The sequence below is a fragment of the Passer domesticus genome, chromosome 10 (assembly GCF_036417665.1).
Source record: "Passer domesticus isolate bPasDom1 chromosome 10, bPasDom1.hap1, whole genome shotgun sequence".
Classification (NCBI taxonomy): Eukaryota; Metazoa; Chordata; class Aves; order Passeriformes; family Passeridae; genus Passer; species Passer domesticus.
Genome location: NC_087483.1, coordinates 16,422,838 through 16,445,001, shown reverse-complemented (window position 1 = coordinate 16,445,001; position 22,164 = coordinate 16,422,838). Strand labels below are relative to the sequence as shown.

At 40.8% G+C, this 22,164-nt stretch overlaps 2 protein-coding genes and 1 long non-coding RNA gene across 6 annotated transcripts in view; 1 reads left to right on the top strand and 2 right to left on the bottom strand.

Moving 5' to 3' along the window:
* The window catches only part of LOC135308714 (uncharacterized), a 47,535-nt gene extending 45,388 nt beyond the window's left edge, over positions 1-2,147 (bottom strand). The window contains exon 1 of the long non-coding RNA XR_010369089.1: positions 155-2,147. This is a non-coding gene — a long non-coding RNA (uncharacterized LOC135308714). The remainder of the gene's footprint in view (positions 1-154) is intronic.
* A 1,186-nt stretch (positions 2,148-3,333) lies between these two features.
* Positions 3,334-11,083, bottom strand: MAIP1 (matrix AAA peptidase interacting protein 1). Of its 3 annotated transcripts, none has more exons than XM_064434012.1 (6): positions 10,962-11,083; positions 10,077-10,233; positions 8,053-8,124; positions 6,160-6,286; positions 5,033-5,183; positions 3,334-3,753 (listed from the first exon to the last, which is right to left on the bottom strand). In XM_064434012.1, the coding sequence occupies exons 1-6, from the start codon at positions 10,967-10,969 to the stop codon at positions 3,675-3,677; spliced, it is 594 nt and encodes a 197-aa protein (XP_064290082.1). In that variant the 5' UTR covers positions 10,970-11,083; the 3' UTR covers positions 3,334-3,674. The 3 variants fall into 3 exon arrangements, with proteins under 3 accessions (XP_064290082.1, XP_064290081.1, XP_064290083.1); XM_064434011.1 differs by lacking the exon at positions 10,962-11,083 and adding an exon at positions 10,760-10,950; XM_064434013.1 differs by lacking the exon at positions 10,962-11,083 and having other exon boundaries at positions 10,077-10,415.
* Positions 10,973-20,264, top strand: TYW5 (tRNA-yW synthesizing protein 5). 2 transcript variants are annotated; one of them, XM_064434009.1, is made up of 8 exons: positions 10,982-11,263; positions 12,148-12,302; positions 15,266-15,335; positions 16,204-16,248; positions 16,710-16,847; positions 17,463-17,550; positions 18,049-18,165; positions 19,873-20,264. In XM_064434009.1, the coding sequence occupies exons 1-8, from the start codon at positions 11,159-11,161 to the stop codon at positions 20,127-20,129; spliced, it is 975 nt and encodes a 324-aa protein (XP_064290079.1). In that variant the 5' UTR covers positions 10,982-11,158; the 3' UTR covers positions 20,130-20,264. The 2 variants fall into 2 exon arrangements, with proteins under 2 accessions (XP_064290080.1, XP_064290079.1); XM_064434010.1 differs by lacking the exon at positions 18,049-18,165 and having other exon boundaries at positions 10,973-11,263.
* The last annotated feature ends 1,900 nt before the right edge of the window (positions 20,265-22,164 follow it).

The following is a 22,164-nucleotide window of genomic DNA, read 5'->3' as shown; positions in this document are numbered from 1 at the left end:
TTTCAACAGTGCTGCACAAGTTCACAGTGACTTACCCAACATCTATCCTATGGCAATACTATAAATATCCAAAAGGCTGGGCATACCAGCAACGGAAAATGAAGGTAAAAGACAAGGAGGGGAACTCCTATGAGTTAGGGCAGTCAGTACTTACTGTGCAACAGCATTTGCCCCAGGTGCTTTTCCCTTAGAAGAACAAAAGCACAGCTGTGTAGGCACTGCTTGCTTTTTTAACAGCTAAATACCTCTTCCTGTGTCTACATGTGGCCCAGTGCCTAGAGATCAGCTATCACACCCATGCACACAGGAGAAATGAAACTAAAAGCAGAACACACTCTTCTATCCCATCTCTTTTAAGCTGTGAGCCATCATGTCATTACAGCCTGGGAGGAAGGAATCTCAAAGCCCCCACCTGCAACCAATAGAGCACATGGGCCAGAAATCAAGCTTAATCACACAACAAACAAAAAAAGCAGGGCAGCTGTGAAGTTTTGAAGGAGTATGATCACTACTGTGATAAAAAATATGACTTTTACTACTAAACAGATTTCCAGCCATAAGACCTCAAAATAATTAACTAAATATAACCCAAAGTGATGATAAAGTCAAGCTTGAACATGCCTTAGAAACTGGAGAAAGCTAAATGTGTCCCTTGAAGTAATCAGACAATGCTGGGACAGGAGGCAAAGGAACCACAATCAACATGATAAACATATTTCAAACTGTAAATATTAAAAATTAGCTTTGCTACTGTCAGCCACAGAGGTGCCTGTGTGAATTCACACGTACAGCACATCTTTCCCACATTAAGAATGCAGATAAATTGCCACTTTAAAATGGGGAGGCACTGCAGAGAGAACACAAGACACTATCGTTGACTCACTATGAAAGCAAGGAAAAATATCAAGATTTTTTAAATTAAAAATACAAATCTGAATTATTTAAAAAGCACTTAATGCTTCTACCATTTTATCCTTTACCCCACTTACAGTCTCATTAAATCAGTTACTTCCCAGCCACAATAGCTTTGTGACCAAGGCCATCTACTGGTGAGTGGGGTGTGTGTACTAAGGGAAGGTTTGTTGGCCAGATTTAATTAGTGCTTGTCGAGATTTAGGCACATGAATTGAAATTGTGCCAGGTAGCTGTCATGAATTATTAAATATGATCACAATTTTGGGTGAACAAATAAAAAATTAAGGCTTCCCAACTTCACGTGGACCAAAAGAACCATGATGTTGCCCAGGGGAGAAGAGTGTGGTACTTTAAATCTGCATCCTGTTGTAGTCCAGACACCATGTCACCTCACTGCTCTGTGTAAAATTAATCAGACATGTCAGTGCTGCTAATAGAGATATGAATTTTACCCCCAAAATCACTACCAAACCTGGTAACATTGTTTTCAGTGGGGTCTAAATAGAAACATTTGTAGGTTAAAACTGCAAACCCTTTAAATGGGGATTTTTAATGGGGATTTGTTGGCTGCATACCATAGTTCCAATTGTACTTGTCCCCAGGCATTAGGCAACAGAAATGGACACCAGGCAAGGAAATTGAAAGGAAATTAAGCACATCCATATCCTTACACACTGTCATTTCCAAGGTAATGTCTGAAACTGATCAGCAAGGGAAACTGGGAGCAACAGCAAGCTATGACAAAGAGATCCCCTCACTGTTCTACTGTTACCTGCTGAGCATCATTATTCCCACATCAGGAAAGTGTTTTTAATAAGACACTTCCTTTAGCTCTTTTTCTCAAATTCTGTAACATTTCAGTTAGCATTATGATTTTTAGAATAAAGTGTTTGAGTGGCAGCACTGGAAATCCCCAAATTACAAGACAATATTCTCCCCATCTTTGAGATGAAGGAAAGTTAACCCTTTACTCATCCTTTTTGCCATAAGAATTTCTGGCAACCTAGATAGCATAGAGAAATATATTCATTAGGAACTAGCTTGAAGCAACTAAAATAATTTCTTATTGCTACTCTTGGATGGCAACATAGAAACCAGAAGTTCTTGTTTTGCGTGAACAAATGATACAAGAGAAAATGTGGATGCCATAAAATGACAAATGCCCTTCAGTGGGCACCACTTCAGCCTGATTAATTGCTACGATGATCAGATTTATGACAGAGAATTTATGCATGGCATAATTCTCCTTCCACATTTGTCCATTAAATGTTGGGTTTGGGGCTGGTTTGTAAAGGTTTTTCTGGAGTGGGGTGGTGTTTTTTCTTCTGAAGCCAGTGTAAGACTATAAATCCAGTTTAATTACACCAGTTTTATTCAGTGTGGGAGAATACCATTTTCCAATACAGCAAGCTTAGTAATTTATATGCCTTTCTGATTTATTTATGGTGCAATAAATCCATGGGTAGTTCTGTGTCTGTTGCAGATTTGCAGTCTCCAGGATAAGTTTTTAATTGAAGATCAGAAGTGGGGAAGAAAACCCAAACCTCAAACTGCTGCCCCTTTTGGCTCCAACCCACAAGACATAACTTCAAAAGAATAAAACAGTGCATGTAAATTTCCAATCACACCTTTTGCAGCAAAAGTGTGTTATCAACTAGTTGACAAGCTTTAGATGTTCCTCTCATTAAGTCATTGGATCAAAAGAGCTGAACTATGGAAAATTTAATTTATACCTTCAATTACAGTTACTATGAATCACAGTAATTACACTTAACACTTTCAAAACACTGCACTAATGTCTACACCATGCCTTGGTAGAAAGTTATCTTTATATTTGGAGATGATATAGGAGATGAAGAAACCTGTTATGATCTCCTGTCTACACAGAAAACCTCCAGCTACTTACACCAGGATTGTCACATTCCAGAAACCAGGTAAAGTGACAACTAGGAAATTGTTCAGTTGCAACATCTAACTGTAAGGATTTGGTCATTTCTTTAATACACATTTCAAAAAGAGGACTTAATTTAACTTCACTGTCAGGTCCCCTTTAAATCCATGTTTTTAACTGATTTTTCTTCCATAATTCTCTAAACTTGGAATTGCCTATATATTACTGAATTGAATGGAATGGGTTTTTTTAATTTTCCAAAACATATCTGTTTGATCTATTTTCCCAGTGCAATGCTAAAAGCTTTTTCTTTCTCCAATCCTGCAGCAAATACTAATAGCAGTTCTAACTTTCTTAACTTCAAATATATTCAAAAGCAAGATTACCTCAAAATGAATTGCTGAGGCAGGCTAGACAAGCTAAGAAGTCCATCTACCTCTATTATATCTTGCATATAATTCATTTATATATTGTACAGTCCCTAGGGAAAAAAAGAAACATAGGAAAGTAACTCAGAAAGGCCATCAGTCATTTAAGTGTTGTTTATTTTCAAACAGTACCATTTCTTGTCAGAATGTAAGAAATTGGCATATCCATTACACCTGCCTGAATGAAACTGTGCTGTCTAAATGCCTTGGATGAGCACTGCAACCAGTTAAATTTCTACCAGCCTGTTCCAGGGAAAAGGCTTTGCTGTAACACTGCAGCACAGTGCAAGCTTCAGAAAGAATTTCTGGAAATCATACATAGAAAATTTGTCCTTCTTTTGGAGGAAAAGGCAGGAAGGGGAAAAAAAGACCCAAAAAAGCCTGGCATTTGTTACATCAAAATAATTACAGTGGTACATAAAAAGGCTGTAAGAAGGCATTTATTCTAATAGTCTTGGATGTTCAATCCGTGTAATAGTCCAGTCTGGTTTTGCTCCTTCTGTAAACTCCCTTTGGAACCTGAAAAGGGAAAGATAATAAGTGAAGAGTTGTTAAGATTTACTTGACCTTCAAGAGCTACTAATATGACAAGGAATCACAAAGAAATATTTTACTTCAAACTTATTGCTTAAAAGCTACTTAAAATTTAATGCTTATGCCCCAAAATGGAAGATAAAAATTATTTCCATAGTAAGAAACAGAATGCACTGACTTCAGAGCATTTTGGTTCAGATCCCACAGACAGGATCAAGCAGCAACTGTAAAGACCCTGATATCAAGAAAACACTCAGCTTTCACAGCAGCATTATGAATAATTTATAGAAGATTTTGATCTGTAAATAAAGGGTTTCATTTAATGGGATGGTAAGTGAAGGGAAATCACATGGTCCATATTCTACTTGAAAATTTTCCTCTTTCCTGAAGTGTAGTTTAAAAGGCAATATATTTTCAGAACTATATCAAAGATCAAGTTAACAGTAGTCCTGAGTCTCTCCCATCTAAAGACAAGCCTGAGCTTCAAGCTGAATTCTCATGTTCTCAAATAATCTGCATGTCATGGACAAGAGCAGTACAGTATCACTGCTTTGCAATCCTGTGCAAATCCACTCCTGCAAAGTGGGATTGGGAGGATATTTAGGCTTAAAGGGAAGGCTCTCAAGGTTAATAGAACCTCAGAAACCTCCAGCTCTAAGGAAGATGTTGAATTCAGCTAAGGGATGGATCCACAACAATCTAGCCAGGCAAAAAGCACTGGTCTCCTCATGAGTGTTACCTTTGTTTCAGAGCTCCTCATCACCTCGACTTCATATTTCAATTTCAAATGTGGGTGTAGAAATCCTTGATCATATTGCATTTATCGCACAAAAATCCTCACTTCTCCCAGCTTCTGAGAATTTTATTTTCAATACATTTTGCCAACTGTACAGGTATTTTCTGCACTGCTCTGACATCAGTACAACAACACAGACATTATTTATAAGCATTCCTATGAAAATCCATCTTCCTAATGTGTGCTTTGAGGATCAGAAACCTCATTCAGTGCTCCAAATACCACCACTCTTCCTTACAGAGGAAGAGTTCTCATTAATACCAACCCAGAAGCAAGGAAAAAACATAATGACAAGAGGGGTATTTAAAAAATTTGGCCCTAAAACCAAAACTGGAAAGCTGGATGAGAATTAACTTAGATTAGAATCAGAGTAAATTAAAAGCACTGGGTTCTGCAGTGGCACAGTGGGACTGCCTACCCCACAGGTACCTCATGGACACGGGAAAAGAAAGGGACAAGCAAGCTTACTCATAGTTTGCTGTTAAAAGATGTTTCTTTTCTTTTGTGTTTTCATCTCCAAACACAATCTGGAAGACTTTGGCTTCACCTGGAACTTCGTCAGGTAGATTAGCACCATTCAGATACCAGAAGCACATCAGGATGCTAACAAACTTTCTTCCTGTTGGAAATAAATCAAAACTTAAGCGAGATCTCATGTTTCTCACCAATCAATGCTCCTATTTGCTACCTACCATATATTCTAGTGAGACCCTGGAAGAACAGCTGACTTCAGCCATAAAAATATACAGGATAGAATAATGAGTGATAAAGCTATTTTATGCCATACTCATGGTGTTTAGCAAGACTAAAAATACACTCTTAAAAAATATGTATTTTGAGTGTGGTGTGACATGTAAATAATGAAACTGTATAAAAAAGTTGGTTCCCACAAATTCCAAAGATAACTAGTGATATAAAAAATGCATGCAGAGTAGTTCAAACATGGGAGCAATATAAGAGGGGAAAAAGAAATTCCTGTTTCCCAAACCAGGAAAAATGCTTGTTGGGTCTGACAAATTGAAATGCTCAACTGAATACCCAGGGTTACACCCACATATCATCTCCACTTGTCTGATAGTGAACAGAGCACACAATCCCGGTATCCAACCAAAAGAAAAACTTGCTTGAGCTCAGCACCAGCTTAAAAAAAACTCAAACCAATCAAGGAGTCCTAGAACAAAGTGTATTTAGTGACAGAAAGACTAAACCAACAAAATTTAGTTCATTAGCCAGCCTTCACTTTCTTCTTGCAGGATGCATTGTCATTGTTGAAGCAAACTACTTTTAGCATATATTAGAATAATTGTTTTTGAGTGGTTTCACATTGCTGAGGACTAATAATATAAAATTCTGTACAAAAGAAGAGGAATAAGCAAAACCCAAACAGAAGTCAAAACAGTACCATGATGTATTAACAATAATCTATCTTTGGTTTAAAAGGAAATCAATACATTTTAATGGATGAATTACAAATTGAGAAACAAGGGATGAGAAACAGTACTCAAAATCACATCTGCATGGAAAATGTCTGTTTAGTAGCAAACCCAGGAAATAAGACTGCTCATTGCTGAAATGTTTTAGGATTCTAAACATACCATCATCATCATAGTAAATGCGAACATCTCCTTCTGTTGTGTACATGATTGCATCAATGTCAGCTGCTAAAGCATCCCTGTGGCTGTCAGGGAGCAAAGAAATCTTTTCCTTCAGCACCTGAAGTACCTAAATTCAGAAAAACTGTCACTTAGTTTTTCATTAGGAAATTTAAGTAACAATCTATTTCTACTGCAGTTAATAAAATGAGCTGTACTGCTAAAACATTTGACCAACACATGTAGCAGCTAAAATGAAACACTGGGAAGTTTGGGCATTCCTAAACCACAATTCAGCAGCATTGAAGAAGGTCCATTTACTGCTCAGAACAAATGAAAACCAAGCATCTTAAAAAATGTTTAGAAAAGGTACTGTCAAAACAGCAGCAGCAACACAAGCCATGTCAGGCAGAAGAACCCAGTGAAGCTTGCTCCCACAATCACACTCTGCCTTCTCACCGCTGAATTCTCACTGTGAGCAGCTTCCTAAGCTTTGGATTCAGTGTCTTTTAGCTCTCTCTCACAAATTTCTTTGAAAATCAGTTTCATTACCAATGAGTTTATCTTTGCCGTTTTGTGATCCACACTCCATTTAGAACAAGTTTAAACACTTGCAAATCAGAACTCACTGAAAATTGTAATTAATGTCCTTAGGAGGCTCACATCCATATTATCTAAGTGTCCTATGATCCACACAGCTGTGTTAAGTAGAAAATGGTGGGGTGCAAAAGCTGCACAGAGGTAGCACCCCAAACACCACATAAGAAAGTCAAGTCACAAGAAAGGACGAAACTGCAAAACTTATTTTTAACTAATACTCATTTTTTACCCTAACTTGATCTTCCATTTTCGTGTAACAAACAAATGCAGAGGTTATATGGAAGCAAGAACCAATCTCCACAAGAAGACACTGGTTTCTAGTACATTTTGCAGGTATGAAATTCACTGGCCAAAGAAATGACAAAGTAGCCTAGGATCACAGCCTCATCTACTCCATCCTTGGCTTACATGAAATCTCTGCATCAATGTAAACCTGAAAAATTTACAGTGACCAGAGCAAGTTCTCTCAAGAGGAAGCAGAGGAGAAGCCCTTTCAGAACAACTGCAAGAAACAAACTCACGTTTTATTGCTATCTCTGTTCAGAGAGAGGAGGCAAGACTGTTCAGAGGGGATGCACTAGAACAGCACCAGAGTTTTTGCTGCAAAGGCATGGGTGGCAATAGGACAGGCCATGCTGACATCCTGTAACAAGGCAGACAGAGACCTGCAGTGTCTCCTCCACTTGACTCTGATGCATCTGTTACCTCCATGACCTGGGAAGGCCAAGACAACTTCAGCAATTAAAAATTCATAAAAACACAGGAAACACAGCACTGATGTTTAACCAGGTCAGTCATATCCCTGAGACCACGACACAAGACTGAGGCCTTCCAGCCAAAACCAGGAATCAGCTCCATGATCTGATGGGGGTGGGAATGTATCAGTGCAGCTGGGATGAGCACAAACCAGTTTCTTTCTTCACACGAATTCTGGTGCACAGACTGAGTCAGCTTCAGCCTACACCTAGAGACACACAATTCCACCTGCCATCCAGAGCCCACTGCCTTTCCATCCTTCCTGGTACACCAGCAATCTTTCTGGCATTTGGTCCTTATGCTCAACAGCTAAAACATATTTTATTTTGCTTTAAATACAATAACTTCAAATCAAGTTTCATGCCTTGAAATAAACGTAAAAAAGCTGTAGGACAAAAAATTGTCCACCCTATGTCACATTACTCTCTTTTTGCCAAATTAAACCAAACTGGCAATTTGTAGATAATGACAAGTTGAATGCATCCATGTTGCTTTGTAACAGACAATCAACTGCTCCAATAGGAGATGGAAAGCATTTACCTCTGCTGATACAAGTTCTTCCAGCAGGTCAAGTTTACGCTGAGACAGCAGCTTTGAAACAACAGAGAAGGCCTATCAAAATAAAACAGAAACAAAATCAAACATAACAAGTAACTCTAGGTTGGCTTATTTTTCAGACAAATCCATAAGTATATGACAAACAACCCAAATAGTCCATGATTTAAGATTTCAATATTTGCAGAGGGTATCACCACTGAAATGTAATCCCTTCAGCATTACAAGAGTGATTTCATGAATTGATAAAAACATACAAGTTCTTTTCAATTTCTTATTTAAAACATCAAAGCCTCCAATAGGTGAATTACAAAAGGAAAGAAAGCTTTGCAATATTTTGCATGTTGCTTTTACTCATTCTGATAATTCAAACAGTCTTTCCCTGTATTTTGTCCTCCTGCCCTCTTTTCCAATTCATCTTCTGGTTTCAGTCAAAACTGATGCTGCAATTCACAAATTTTCTTTAAAAATCTGGTTTAGTCTCTAGACTTGAGGGAGCTCAACTCTCTTTTCTCCCCTCAATTCTGCAGGCATATTGACATACAATTATGCCTCTACAAATTCAAGTAGTGCACTTGTGAAGGAAAGTGTATTTAGGACTCTACACCAAGTAAAAACAAACAGACACCAAAACAAAACCTCAGAAAAACAGACCAAGGTAAAACAGGTGGTTCAGCACATGTCAAATTATTTGTTTGAGGTTTTTTCCCTCTCTTGAATTGATCCTAATAATTTTAACATTCTGTCCCCTGATGTGTTGTTTTGAGCTGTTTTGGGGTTTTTTTGGCAAAAGTAAACATAATAATAAAAAGTTTGCTAACAGATAACTCTGTAATTTTCATAAGACTAACTTTGAGATACTTCCCTCTCTGACACATTCTGCTGACAAGGCTTGGGCTCATAAATTTGGAGAAATAAATATATAAACACCAGCTCTATGCCTGTCTAAGCTTGATCATTTCAGGAAAACCTGCTAAGAGGAGACACAGTGCTGCTTAAAATCTCTATAACATTTGGAATAATCTTCCTTCATGCTACTTTGGGGGATGGCTTAACCAGTTCATTTTAATTGTGGAATCTGGGAAAACAAATTCCTGAAGGAAAGTACAGCTCTGCTTATATCATTTGCCTTGAAGTGTGGTGCTTGGAGCCAGCAGGGGGGCCGGGAATGTGCTGCTCCATGTATTTTACACACAGCAGCACATTCGTGCTATGATGTCCACACATAATAACATCAGGCTGGACATCAGGGGGAACTTCTTCATGGAAAAAGTTGTCAAACATTGAAATGAGCTGCCCAGGGAGGTGGTGGAGGCATCATCCCTGGAGGTGTTTAAGGAAAGACTGGACATGGCACTGATGCCAGAAAGTGGTTGATGAAGTGGTGTTTGGTGACACACTGGACTCAACGCACAACACGGACACAGAGCTCCTGGAGTGGGTCCAGCAGCAAGGATTGGGCACTGGAGCATCTCTCCTACAAGAAAAGCTTATGGGACGTGTTCAGCCTCAAGAAGAGATGGCTGAGAGGGACCTCATCAATGTTTATAAATATTTAAAGGGGGGGAGTGACACCAGTATGGACCAGGTTCTGCTCAGTGGTGCCAAGCAACAGGACCAGAGCCAATGGGCAGAAACTGATGCACAGGAAGTTCCACCTGAACACAAGGAAGGACTTCTTTACTGTGAGTGTCACCAAGCACCGGAACAGACTGCCCAGAGGTTGTGGAGTGTCCCTCACTGCAGACATTCTAGACCTGTCTGGACACACTCCAGACCCATGTGCTCTAGGACGACCTTGCTGGAGCAGGGAGGATGGAGGAGATGACCCACTGTGTCCCACTCCTACCTCACCTGTTCCGTGAATCTGTGACTATGCCCGAAATCTTCTCCAGCCTAAGTGGTTCTATAATTCCGTGAGAATAGCCGAGCGCCCCGGCAGCCCCTGGGAGGCTCAGCAGGACCCTTCCCCTCAGGCCGGCCGCTCTCCTCGCCCCCAGCCCGCTCACCTGCTTGGCTCCCCGCGTGAACTCCTCGATGCTGAATTCGTGGTCGAAGTAGAGGCGGATGAGCAGGTAGTAGAAGCGGGTGCGGAGCCAAGCGAAGGGGCTGCTGATCCTCACTACCACGACACGCCGCTGAGGGCCCTCGGTCCCGGATCCGGCGCTGCTGGCGAACCGAGCGCTGAGCTGGGGCGGACGGGCCCGGGCGGGGCCCGGCGGGCCCGGCGCGGCTGCAGCCGGCGGCAGGAGCCGGGCGGAGCCCGCCAGCGCCCGCGCCAGCCAGCGGACACGGCCCGGAGCCGCGCAGCGCAGCGCCATGACGGCCCGGCCCGGCCCGGCCCCGCCCGCCGCCGCCGCGCCCCGGAAACGCGGCCCCGGCCCCGCCGCTCCGGCCTGCGGTCCGGGCTGCCCGCGGCTCCGGCCGCGCCGGGTCAGGGGACACGAGCCCCGGTCACCCCCGGAGAGGGGCGGCCTCCCCTCTGCTGGCCCTGGTGGGGCCGCGTCTGGCTACGGTGTCACTTCTGGGCTTCTCAGTACAAGAGAGACAAGGAGCAGCTGCGGGGAGTGCAGCGGGTGGCACAATGGTGATGAAGGGCCTGGAGCATCTCTGCTCTGAGGAGAGGCTGCGGGAGCTGGGCCTGTTCAGCCTGCAGGAATTGTGAGGGGATCTCACGAATGCACAGAAATACCTCAGAGGCGGCTGCCAAGAGGACGGTGCCAGGCACTGCTCAGTGGTGCTCAGTGACAGGACGAAGAGTAATGGCCATAAACTAAAAGACAGTAAGCTCCACCTCAGCTTGAGAAAGAGCTTACACTGAGGGTGGCAGAGCACTGGAACAGGCTGCCCGGGGAAGTCATGGAGTCTCCGTCTCTGGGACATTCAAACCCCACCTGGCCATGTGTCACCTGCTGCAGGTGACCCTGCCGTGGCAGGGGCTGGACTCGACGCTCTCCAGAGATCCCTTCCAGCCCTGACAATTCCGTGATCCGCGGGCTCCCGGCCCTTGCCCAGAGGACGAGGCAGGAACGCTTGTGCGCGGGCTGTTCTTTCCGGGGGAAGCGGCGGGGCGGACGCGGTGCCCGCGGCCATGGAGCAGCGGGAGCCGCAGGAGCAGCGGGAGCCGCGGGCCGCGGCCGTGGAGCGGCTGGACGGGGTGACGCGGGAGCGCTTCCTGCGGGACATCTACCCGCGGGTACGGGGCGCTCTGCCCGGGAACCGCCGGGGCGGCTGGGGCTCCGCGGCGGCACAGGGCAAGGCAGGAGGTGTCGGGGATCCCTCCTCAGTGGGCGCAGCTGGGGCAGGCCAAGCCCAGAGTTTGGGTTTGGGTGCTCCTGGAAAAGTCCTGATGCTTTGAGGGGAATGGGAGTTTAGGAGCAAGGTCCTGTAGGCAGGCCCTGTCTGCTGTCTGAGCTGCTGGCAAGTTCCGACAGATAATCTCTGTAAGAGTCCACTGCATTTGGCAGTGGTTAAAAAGTTTTGTTGCTTTGTCATCTTTTGTTCTATTCCCGTCCTCCGGCCATTACCCCCCACCCTCCGAGGTCCCAATGAAAATGAAAAGTTTCTTTCTCCTTTTTGTGTGCAGGCTCGATCAAACCTTTTCATGGTTGTGAGCGGCAAGGAACCTGGTATAGGTGGAAAGAGCTTCTCTCATGAGAATATAACAGCATCACCACAGCTCACAGTCTGCATCTTAACTTCGTGGGCTTTTACATGTTTTGTGCTAAGCCTTGGCTAGAAGGATTAAATCCATTCCTTTGTCTGGCTGGATTCTTAAATGGCCCCAGCACAAAGTGTGGGCTATAATTGTCTTTGCCTCTCCATATCCGTAGGATGCTTTTCCTTAGGAAAGAACGCATAGAAACAGTGCCATAATTTGCTGCATTTTGTTTCAACATTCAGCATTTGATTCACATTGCTTGTGAACAGATTATTTGTAACCTTGTGCAGTGGGTCCTGGCATTCAGCTGACTTGTTTGCTTCAATGTAATTTGAAAAATTCATTCTGTTTTGTTTTTTTTTTCTTGTGTTGGATGCTGTGATAATACACCACAGAATTTTGTTGTTGTTGTTCCCTAGAGAAAGCCAGTAGTGCTGACAGGACTGGAACTGGGTGCTTGCACCACCAAATGGACAACAGATTACTTGAGCCAAGCTGAAGGATCTAAAGAAGTGAAGATTCATGTTTCTGCAGTGCCACAGATGGATTTCCTCAGTAAGAACTTTGTGTATAGGTACTTCACTCCAAAGCCTCTTGTATTTTAAAGGCATGTGCTTGTAACTTACAGACATACAGTGCATCTGTTTGGAGCTGAGGGTGGGAATAGGAAGATAGTTTGTGAAAACATTACAGTATGTGTCAAAGGGTTGTCCTAAATTTCTCCCTCTTCTATTAATTCTGCACCCTGAATAAATACAATGAAGGTGAAATGAGGGGCGAAACAGCACCTTAAAAATGGTGTCATGGAGTGTTGTAAAGGTATTTTGCCAGCACACTCTTGTAGGAAATTTGAGCCTGGTACTTGCAGACGTTAATTGACATCGAACCAAAACACCCTTGATATCTACACTTGATGACCTGGATTTTGCTGTAGTTACGTGGTGCATTCTCAGTGTTATTGAATAGTGACAATTTCTGACTCACTGTGTGTCTGATCCCCTTTGAATGCTGGTGTGTGTGTGCCAGCCATGGTATTCCACTCCAGAAAGGCTGTAACTAGTTAAAACCAAGCTCCCTTCAAAGTTAGCATGTGCAGCTTTCAGAATGTTCAAACCACTGGATACCACACGTTTCACCAGCTCTTTAATCTTGATGTGGGCCACAAAAAACCTTGATCTCCTCTGCAGCTTCTCTTATGTAGCTGCCAGAACATTTCTTCTGAGTTCATCTAATACCAGTCATTGTGTTGTCCTTCAAGGGTAAATGCCTTTATTTTAGCAGTCCTTTGTTTTCCCCAGGTGGGAACAGGATGTGCTCAGTGTGTTAAACTTCTAAGCAGCTGGGAGCCTGTGCTTACAGCCACAAGTCTCTGAGTGGAGCCTGTTGTTCAGGGGATAAACACAAATTACAATCATGATGCATTCTGCTCACTGCATAATGAACTATTGAATCTCTGAAATGAGGGTGTACTTGACTAACTTTGCCTTATCTCCATACTTCATTTTCCCCACTCTGCTTTGGGGTTTTTTTAGTGTCTCTTGCTGTGAGTTCACATACAGCTTTTCTGGAGTCTTAGTTTTAGCAGGTTTGTAGACAGCCAAATGGACTCTCTGATGCTCTGATGGTGTTTCATTAAAGCAGGTGTCAGTACTTTCACATACTTCGCTTGAAATTCAGGAAGCTCTGACTTTTCCACAGCAAGCCCCTCATTCTAATCAGAAGGGACAATAAGAAACAAAAGAAACTCTGAGGACTTAACATGCAGTTCCATTAGTTTAAACTGATGAACATCAGTAGTACTGCAGTTCTGTTGTGAGTTGCATGCTCTACCCCGGTTTTTGTGTTGGTTCTGGAACTCGTCCAGCCAGGTTGTGACGTGCTGCAGAAATCTAAATGGTTTTCTGCTGGTTTAGCTTTGTAAGCAGGTTCACAGAGAGGTCAGATGAGTGCCAGTGCTACTGCAAGGGGGGAGATGGGGTGATTAGGGCAGATAGCAAGGGCAGAGCTGTGGTAGCACCAGAATGCATCAGTTTAGGCTGTAGTAGAGCTGTGTTCTCACTTTCTTCAGCAGCAAACCTAAGTGGACATGATAGAACAGCTTGGCTGAAGTTAGAGCATTGGGTTTTGTTTGGTTTTCCAAAGACTGAAATGGGTTTTGTATCTGCCTATTTCAAACAAGCCTCAAATGTTTAGAGAATTGGTTTAAGTACTGTCAGATGCAGGTTCACATTCTAGTAAAAAAGATAACAGGATGCAGAAAAATTTTACTTGAGAATTTTACTTTCTTCTTAACCCTGGGTACTTGGTGATTGCCCTGAAATGTGATGTTTATATGCAATAGTTCATTATCCAGTGACACTTAGTGTGAGATGGTAACACTGAATTCATAATAATGAATACATGGCCTGTTGCTGATTGTGCTTGGTTTGCTATTCAGCTATCAACTGATACCGAAATCTGTAATCTGCATGAAAAGTTCCCATTATGTAGATAAATATGTAACACTTACTGACTTCAGAGGGACCAGCTCTAATGCCCAGTGACTCTTTCTAAATCTTCTGAAGTTGTGCTTAGTAAATTTAAGGAAAACTGCAAAGAAACATTGGAAGTATCAAGATGCCTGTGTTTTTAGGAGCTGAAAAAGCATATATATTTTTTTTAAATCCATATAACTGAAATAAATTTTATAGATGTACAAATGAAGGTAGTTATCTGTGTTCCTGCAAATTCATAGCAGAAAATGCATAGATACAAATATGTGCATCTTCCATGTTGGAGTTTTCTTGATGCTGACCTTTTCTGCAAATTTATAAAAATGTACAGTAAACAAGCCTAAAAATGACACACTTAAACAGATAAGCAAGTATTGCCACAGTTTGAGTCTTAGTTTGACTGTGAAAAATGTATTGGTTTGTGACTCAGACCTTTCAGAACTCCTAAGCTGAAGAGGGGATCTTAACAAAGTGTATGAACACTGATGGAGCCGCGTCCTCTGTGGTCCACGGTGACAGGACAAGAGGCAATGGGCACAAGCTGAAATACAGGAAATTCTGTTAACCCCTTCAACACACACAGACACACACAGTTTTACAGTGAGGTTAGTCAAACAATGGAACAAAAGGAACAGGTTGCCTAGAGAGATTATGGAGTCTCCATCCTTGGAGATGCACAGAACCGAACTGGATGCTGTCCTGTGCACGCTGCTGTAGTGAGCCCTGCTCTTGGCAAGGGGCTTAGACTGGAGGAGATCCAGAGTGCTTCCAGCCTCAGCTACTACAGGATTCTGTTTGGATGTATATTGCAACAATTCACTAAAACAAAGAAGTTTCTGAGTGTAGAATTTCTGTCTTCTGAGAACTCTTCAAACATCTGCTCAAACACTGATTAGTCACTATGTTATATTAAAAAAAATAGGAGAGCAGCCTATTGCATCTTCCATTGCACTTGATATGGTAAGGGAGCTTATTATAAATCTGGAGTTTAGACTGTGTGTTGTTACACTGATTCATGGTATAAATTCAAATATTTGTATTTCAGAACTCTGCCTTTTGATGTATTTGTACGAAGAGCAGCTGAAGTCAAGCACAAGGAGTACTTTCTTACTGAGGTAATTTCCTTAGTGTCACAGTTGCTTCTGTTGCTTATTTTGCTGGTATATGGAGAGAAAAGTGATGAATTGTAATTTGAAGTCTTACTTCAGTAAAAAAGGTGATCTTTAATTAAACTTTCTTGTGGGTTGATGCCAAAGAAAAAATGTGAGAAGTAATTCTTAGAAGTGTTTTTTGTATGTGTGCAGTGTGGTTAACTTCATCCTGTTTCTCTTAACAAAAACTGCTTACATGAGCAAAAATTCCAGTATGAAATTTAGAAATCAAATCTTGCTTTAGAATAACAACATATAATTTGTGTGTTTTGCAAGAAAATGTCATGAAGATATTTTAGAATTTTATGACTATCAAAATACAAATCCAGATATATTGTAACATAATTTGTGAGTGGCAAACGTGTGGTTATCTCTACATATCAGTGTTCAGTGTAGAGATTTTTCAGATAACTGTGATTGGGAAGAAAAATAGTTTTGAATGTAGACATATTTTTTACCTTTTATGCTGTATAGAATGCTGTAAGTTTTGAAGCCAATAAAAATAGTTTTCTGCATTAAAATACTGAAGAACTTAAATTATAATCTGTATTTGCTTTGAGTCTGTTCAGTAACAGATGCTGAAGCAGTTGACCTGTCTCCTCACACTTTACTCTTCTTTCAGTTAACTTATTTTTCCCTTTTCTCATGATGAGCTGCAGGGATCAGTAAATGGCAGTATAACAAAGTAGCTGAATTTGTAGATGCCCTTTATTTGTATCATATTTTAATGAAATTCTGCATTAGATAAATGAGAAAATACAATCACTGTTTAAGTGTTTTGGTAATTCGTATTAAAGAACCCCAAACAATTATCTTTTTGTGTTCTCTTCAGGATGAAAAGTACTATTTGCGATCAGTGGGTGAAGATGTTAGGAAGGTAAGTTACTGGAGATTACAGTTCTATACTGTAAAGTTGCAGTTTAGAAATATTTTTTAAAGTCTGTTGTCATCCAGCTTACTTAGGGTCACGTGGTTTGTAAATCTGAGTGGACTTAGGTCAGAGAACTTCAATGTGTCTAAAATAGTTGCTGTTGCATGGGAGCTGAGCTGATCACTGAAGAGAACATAGCTAAACTGCCTTTCTTTACTTTTGTTCTAAACTAATATAAAAGGATTTATGCTGATCTCTTCCACTTGCAGTGTGATTCCTAACAGCCATGATTAAGAGCAGCTCTCTGGCTGTCCTTATTAATGGCATTTGGCAAGTCAGTGCTGAAAAGCATTGCTGATTTCAGGTGTTTGCCAGTACTGAAGTTCTAACCACGTTTCATAGGATTGGAAGTGACCATTTAAATGTGCACCGAGGGTTCTCTAAGGGTTACACCCTTTCCGTTTCAGGATGTTGCAGATATCAGGAAGCAGTTTCCTATTTTAGCAGAAGATGTTCATATTCCAGAGTATTTTGAGAAGGAACAGTTCTTCTCTAGTGTCTTCCGCATCAGCTCAGCTGGACTACAGTTATGGACACATTATGATGTAGGTAATACATGGGTTTAGCATAAAATGTTGCAGATGGCATTACAGAGTTGAGAGAAAAAGGTGCAAATCTCTGTCAAAGATTAGAGAATAATAACAAACTTCACATATTTTTAAATAGTAAAATGAACCACATTCAGTGGTACGGTGAGGTTTAAATGTTGCATTGCTTAGGCATAATATATTAACTGGGTTTATGTCTAATTCCAGATTTGTAAGATTAAAGGGTGTTTTATTTTGTTTCCCCTTTTTAAACTGTTTTGAGTTTCAGTTGAAACTCTGAAACACAGTAATTTTAAACATTTTTGTCTTCAACATTGCTTTCCTTTGTTTTGTTCACTCTATTGGCCAGATTAGGATAAATTCTAGTTGTACTATACACTTCCAGTTGTGCAATGACTGTAGTGGCTTCTGGCTGCAATGCAATAGATTCCAAATAAGACTGTCTTCTAACACTGTGCAGTGAGTTCTGAATAAATTTATTTATAAGGTAATTCTTAACATATGAAGGTTTTATTAATACTCTTTTTTTAAGCTAATAATTAGATCAGTTGAAGTCTATATATTTATTTCATCAACCTTTGGCTGACATTTCTATTATTACACTCCTCCCAGGTAATGGACAACTTCTTAATCCAAGTCACAGGGAGAAAACGAGTTGTTCTGTACAGTCCTCGAGATGCACCATATTTGTATTTATCAGGTATGCATGTCACAGGTATTTATATTTATCAGGTATGCATGTCACAGGTATCTAGATCAGAGTTTGGTGATCTTACCTTTTCAGCTCACAAGTGTCACACTGTAGAAAATAATCACTAATAGATGACTTGCTATAGAAGGAGTAATTTGTTCCTTTAACTCTGATTCTGTGCGCTTTAGTCAAGGCTAAGGAAAACAGCAATTTTGCCTGATTATTTTCAACACCTAACTGAAGGAGTAAAATGTTCTGTCTGGGTTCAAAATAGTTTTTTAGATGTCAGGAAAAGTGTTTTTTGATGTTAATAAGGTTGCAGTTACAGAGCAAATAGAGACAACAGGAGAATATCTCTTCAGTAAATGAGGGGTGCCATCAGATTTTCCTGGTTTTGAGAAATAAACCAGTACTAAATTTGATTCAAGAACTGCCATCTCCAGCAATGTGATAATGCTTTGTTACTATTGGAAAAGTGGGAATATTTATTCAGTGAAATTTTCCTAGGTACTAAATCGGAGGTGCTGGATGTGGATAACCCAGACATGGAGAAATATCCCCTTTTTGTGAAAGCCAAGCGCTATCAGTGTGTTTTGGAAGCAGGAGATGTGTTATTTATTCCAGGTAAGTAGTCAGTAGTTCCTGACCATGGCATGGTATTAAACAGTCTTGTTTCTAATTTATGATTTCTGGAGATGGCAAGGGATTACTAAAGCATTTCTCTGTTATAAGTAGGAGCATTGAAAGATGTTGGCAAACCTAATTTACTTTTTCCAACTGTACAATTAACTTGAGAAACAGTATATCTACTTACAAATCTTACTTTCCCTCAAGTGTACACTCTATGCTCCTGAATTTGTGTCTTAATAGATTAATACTCTAAACTTGCCATCTGAAATTACTTCAGTGACCTGAGTTTTTTAGTGACAGAATTTGAGTGAAATACCATTTCTGTTCTTCTTTAGCTCTGGCACTTAAGCACTATGAGGCACATGGTCTGATGAGAGTTATGGATGGTAGAGTTCTTGGACCTTCTAAAGATTAATAATTGTCTTTGGGGAATGGAAACACAAGTCCTAATAATTGTTCTGCAGAAGGAGAAAGCTGCTCCTGGGCTGACATGACATATTCTGGTAGTCAGGAAAAGGCATTTGAATTACTCCTATTAAACTACTCCTCCTTGTTACTGATTTTATTTTAACTCATTGTCAGCTTGCAGCAGATAAGACTTATCCTGTCACTTTTACTTTATCTGGGCAATATAAACAGGTCAGTAAACAAGAAGGTAATAGGTTTTTAGGAAGTTATTTTATAATAGTTTCTTAGCCTTTGACTTGTTACTTAATTTGGAACTTACCTTTATGTTTCTTCCTAAATAAACTTTTGGTTACAGTTAGATATGTCCATACAGTTATATGTCACACTGCTGCTGATGTCAGCATCCCTGCTTTCTGTTTATGGAGTCCAGATACTTGTTTGTCTTTGCCAGTGGGTGAGCAGAGTCAAACTTGAGACACACTTGGCTCTCTTTAAGACTGAATGGAGAGTATAGGGATTTTTGAGTCCAGAGAATGGTGCTTTGTCAGCATCCTGCAGTGCACATCACTGAAAAAAAAGATGTTTTCTGAGGAATGTGTGTGGTTATTATGAAGAAGGTAGAAGCAGTGCCTCTTCCTAACCTGAAAGAAGCTTCATGTTGATTTCTCAAAATAAACTTTTCTATGTCTTCAGCCCTTACAGGCAAATAAGATGCAATAAACACATTATTCAGACATTTAGCTTCATACTCAAATATCCGAAATATACCATATTAAACTGATTCTTTAAATGTCCTCAATGAAACAAAGATGTCTTGGCTTCCTTACCACAGTCATGACGATTCAGCTGAAAAACCTCATGCCTTCATTATGAGAAGATTAGTGACTTTGCCTGAGTGACCTGGCTGATGCTGGTGGTTTACATTAATGCCTGGACAGCATGTGCAAGGTTAGGGACTAAGGGAAAATAGATACCTGCATTTAGAGTGGAGGAGAGCAAGGGAAGGTGTCTGTCTTTCACTCTACACATGCTTATCCTTTGCTTACATTTGAGTCCCTCTACACTTTAGCAGTTGTTACTTTTATGAGAAATTATGGATCAGCATAAATGTCTTGAAAAACTTCTTAAATTTGGTACAATGCAATACATTCATATGGATATCTATAAATAGACAAAAAAACAGTAGTTGAGGCTTTTCCTCAACTAGATTTAGTTTGGGCAATTCTGAGACTTGCTTGGATTCACATGGAAGTTTTGGACAGTAATTTTTATTTTAGACACTTCTTTCTACAGCTTTGTGGTTCCATAATGTAATTTCTGAGGAATTTGGAGTGGCACTGAATGTCTTTTGGAAGCATCTTCCTGCTGAGTCCTATGATAAGACTGACACTTATGGAAATAAAGATCCCATGGCAGCCTCTAGAGCTATACAGATCTTGGACAGAGCCTTGAAAACACTTGAAGAACTGCCTGAGGAATATAGGGATTTTTATGCTCGGAGAATGGTGTTACGTATCCAAGAAAAAGCCTACAGGAATGATTATGGATAAAGTAAGACACTGCAATTCAGCAAGGTCCCTTGCAAGTAGAATATTTTATGTTAGTATGGAAACTGTCCATCTGTACTTAAATACACCTTCTGTGAGACCAATAAAAACTGTCAATAAACATTCATCTCTAACAAAGTTCCTCTTGTAGATTTTCTTCCTAGTTTTTCATGTGCAGTGAGGTCACAATCTGCTTGATCTGGAGATGGTCTCTTTTCTACAATGAGACAGACATTTGCAATGCCTCCATTTACAACTGTACTTTTTTGGAATGTTCTACCTAAATTTTTCTGAACAAAAGTTTTGGTATGTGGGCTGACAGCATGTATGCTTAGAAGTAACTGCACCTATTTGTGAATGCAGCCTCACTGAATTTTAGGAAAGCCATAGTGGTTTCTGAGGAGGTCCAAGCAAGCCATTGGTGGTAGCTGTAGTGGTCATGGTTTCTTTTTAAGTGATAACCTGGCAGTTAGTGTAGGGAGTTTCTTCTCCCCCTTGTAGTGAGACAGAGTGGGTATGGGAAAAAAAGCAAAAACTAACCATGCCAGATTACACTTAGAATTGTGCAGGAGCTTGAGTGCAATGTAAATGATTGACCCTTTTCCTAGCTCAATAATGGGAATATTGGGGGGAATATCTTCTTTGTCACTGCCCCAGTGCAGTCAGACAGCATTGCTGTTCCTGCAGCTGTGAAACACTTGGCACTAATATGCCCACAAATCCATTCAGATTTGTCCTGCTGTCCTACTACAGTCCTAGTATCTGCAGTGGAGTTCATAATTGTGGAGTAGACACAAAACCTATCGGGGGTGTTTTGTTGCCATATGAAAGGGGGGTTTGCATAGCATCTTTTGGGATGGAGCCTGTTGTTTAGGCATTGTAGAACAGCAGATTGTGGTGCTTACAAAAGCCCTGTGAAAGGTGGGATCTGACAAAAAAAAGGATAGGCATTGTCTCTTTGAAACACCTCTGATGTTACTACTTGTGCTGTTTGGGGAATGCAGCATTTATCTGACTTAGGTCAGTCTGTTACTTCTAGCAATAATTTTTTGAGAATTGTAACTTGTCAAAAGCCCTTAGACAAAATAAATGTGTAGTGTTAAAAAAGTGCTGGGAACAAAGCTTTCCTCAGAAGAGCAGGAGCTTGAACACTGTGCAGATTATTCTTCTAAACCTGTTCTTCTTGGCAGTTCCACACAGTGAAAATAGTCTAGTGCCATGTGAATGGGCACTCAGCCACCTCAGTGAATAAGCATGAATGGAGCCAGCCAAGCGGCTCTGACGGGCATCATTGTACGTTCTGAGGGTAGAATTTAAATTTGGGATCACAAATAGGTCTCCCAAAATTTCTGTTCAGAAAGGAACAAGGATTGCTTGTGCATACTGCTGAGACAGAATCTCTCTGCCTGTTAGGCTGGGGTAACCTCTTGGCTTTGTTGTACTGGCAATGTCAAGGGCCCGGTCTGAATTGCAGAGGTGAACACAGCATATTCTTTGTGTGTTAGGACTGAATTGAGAGGTTCAGAGAGCCTGCAGGGCTCAACAAAGCTGTGTTCCAGCATTGTGCCTGCACAGCCATCACTTTAACTGCCAGCAGCTTCTCAAGATACTGGTACAGAGAATTACTGTGCTGATGTCTCCTGCCATTCCTTGGGTCTCCGTTCACAAAAGGGAGGTGTCACCTTGGAATTCTCAGGCCCCCTCAACACTCAAGTGTAAATTTTATCTTCATGCTGCCCACTTTGAAATGAAGCCTTTATTTCACTTTGAAAGAGTTTCTTCAATTTGGTATTTAGTAACTTCTCTAAATAGTAACTTCTCTAAAACAGTTGTTCTGAAATGCTATAAAAGAAGAATACAAGCATTTTAAAAATGTATTTTCTTAATTTGAGTATAATCTGACTAGTGAAAAATATGGAAGTTACTGTGTTAAAAAAGTAAGTGCTTTGTAACAACTGTGCAACATGGTGTGATGCAGGCAATAAAGTGATTAATGAATGGCGAAAGCATTAAGGGAATAACTTTCAGATAACATAGT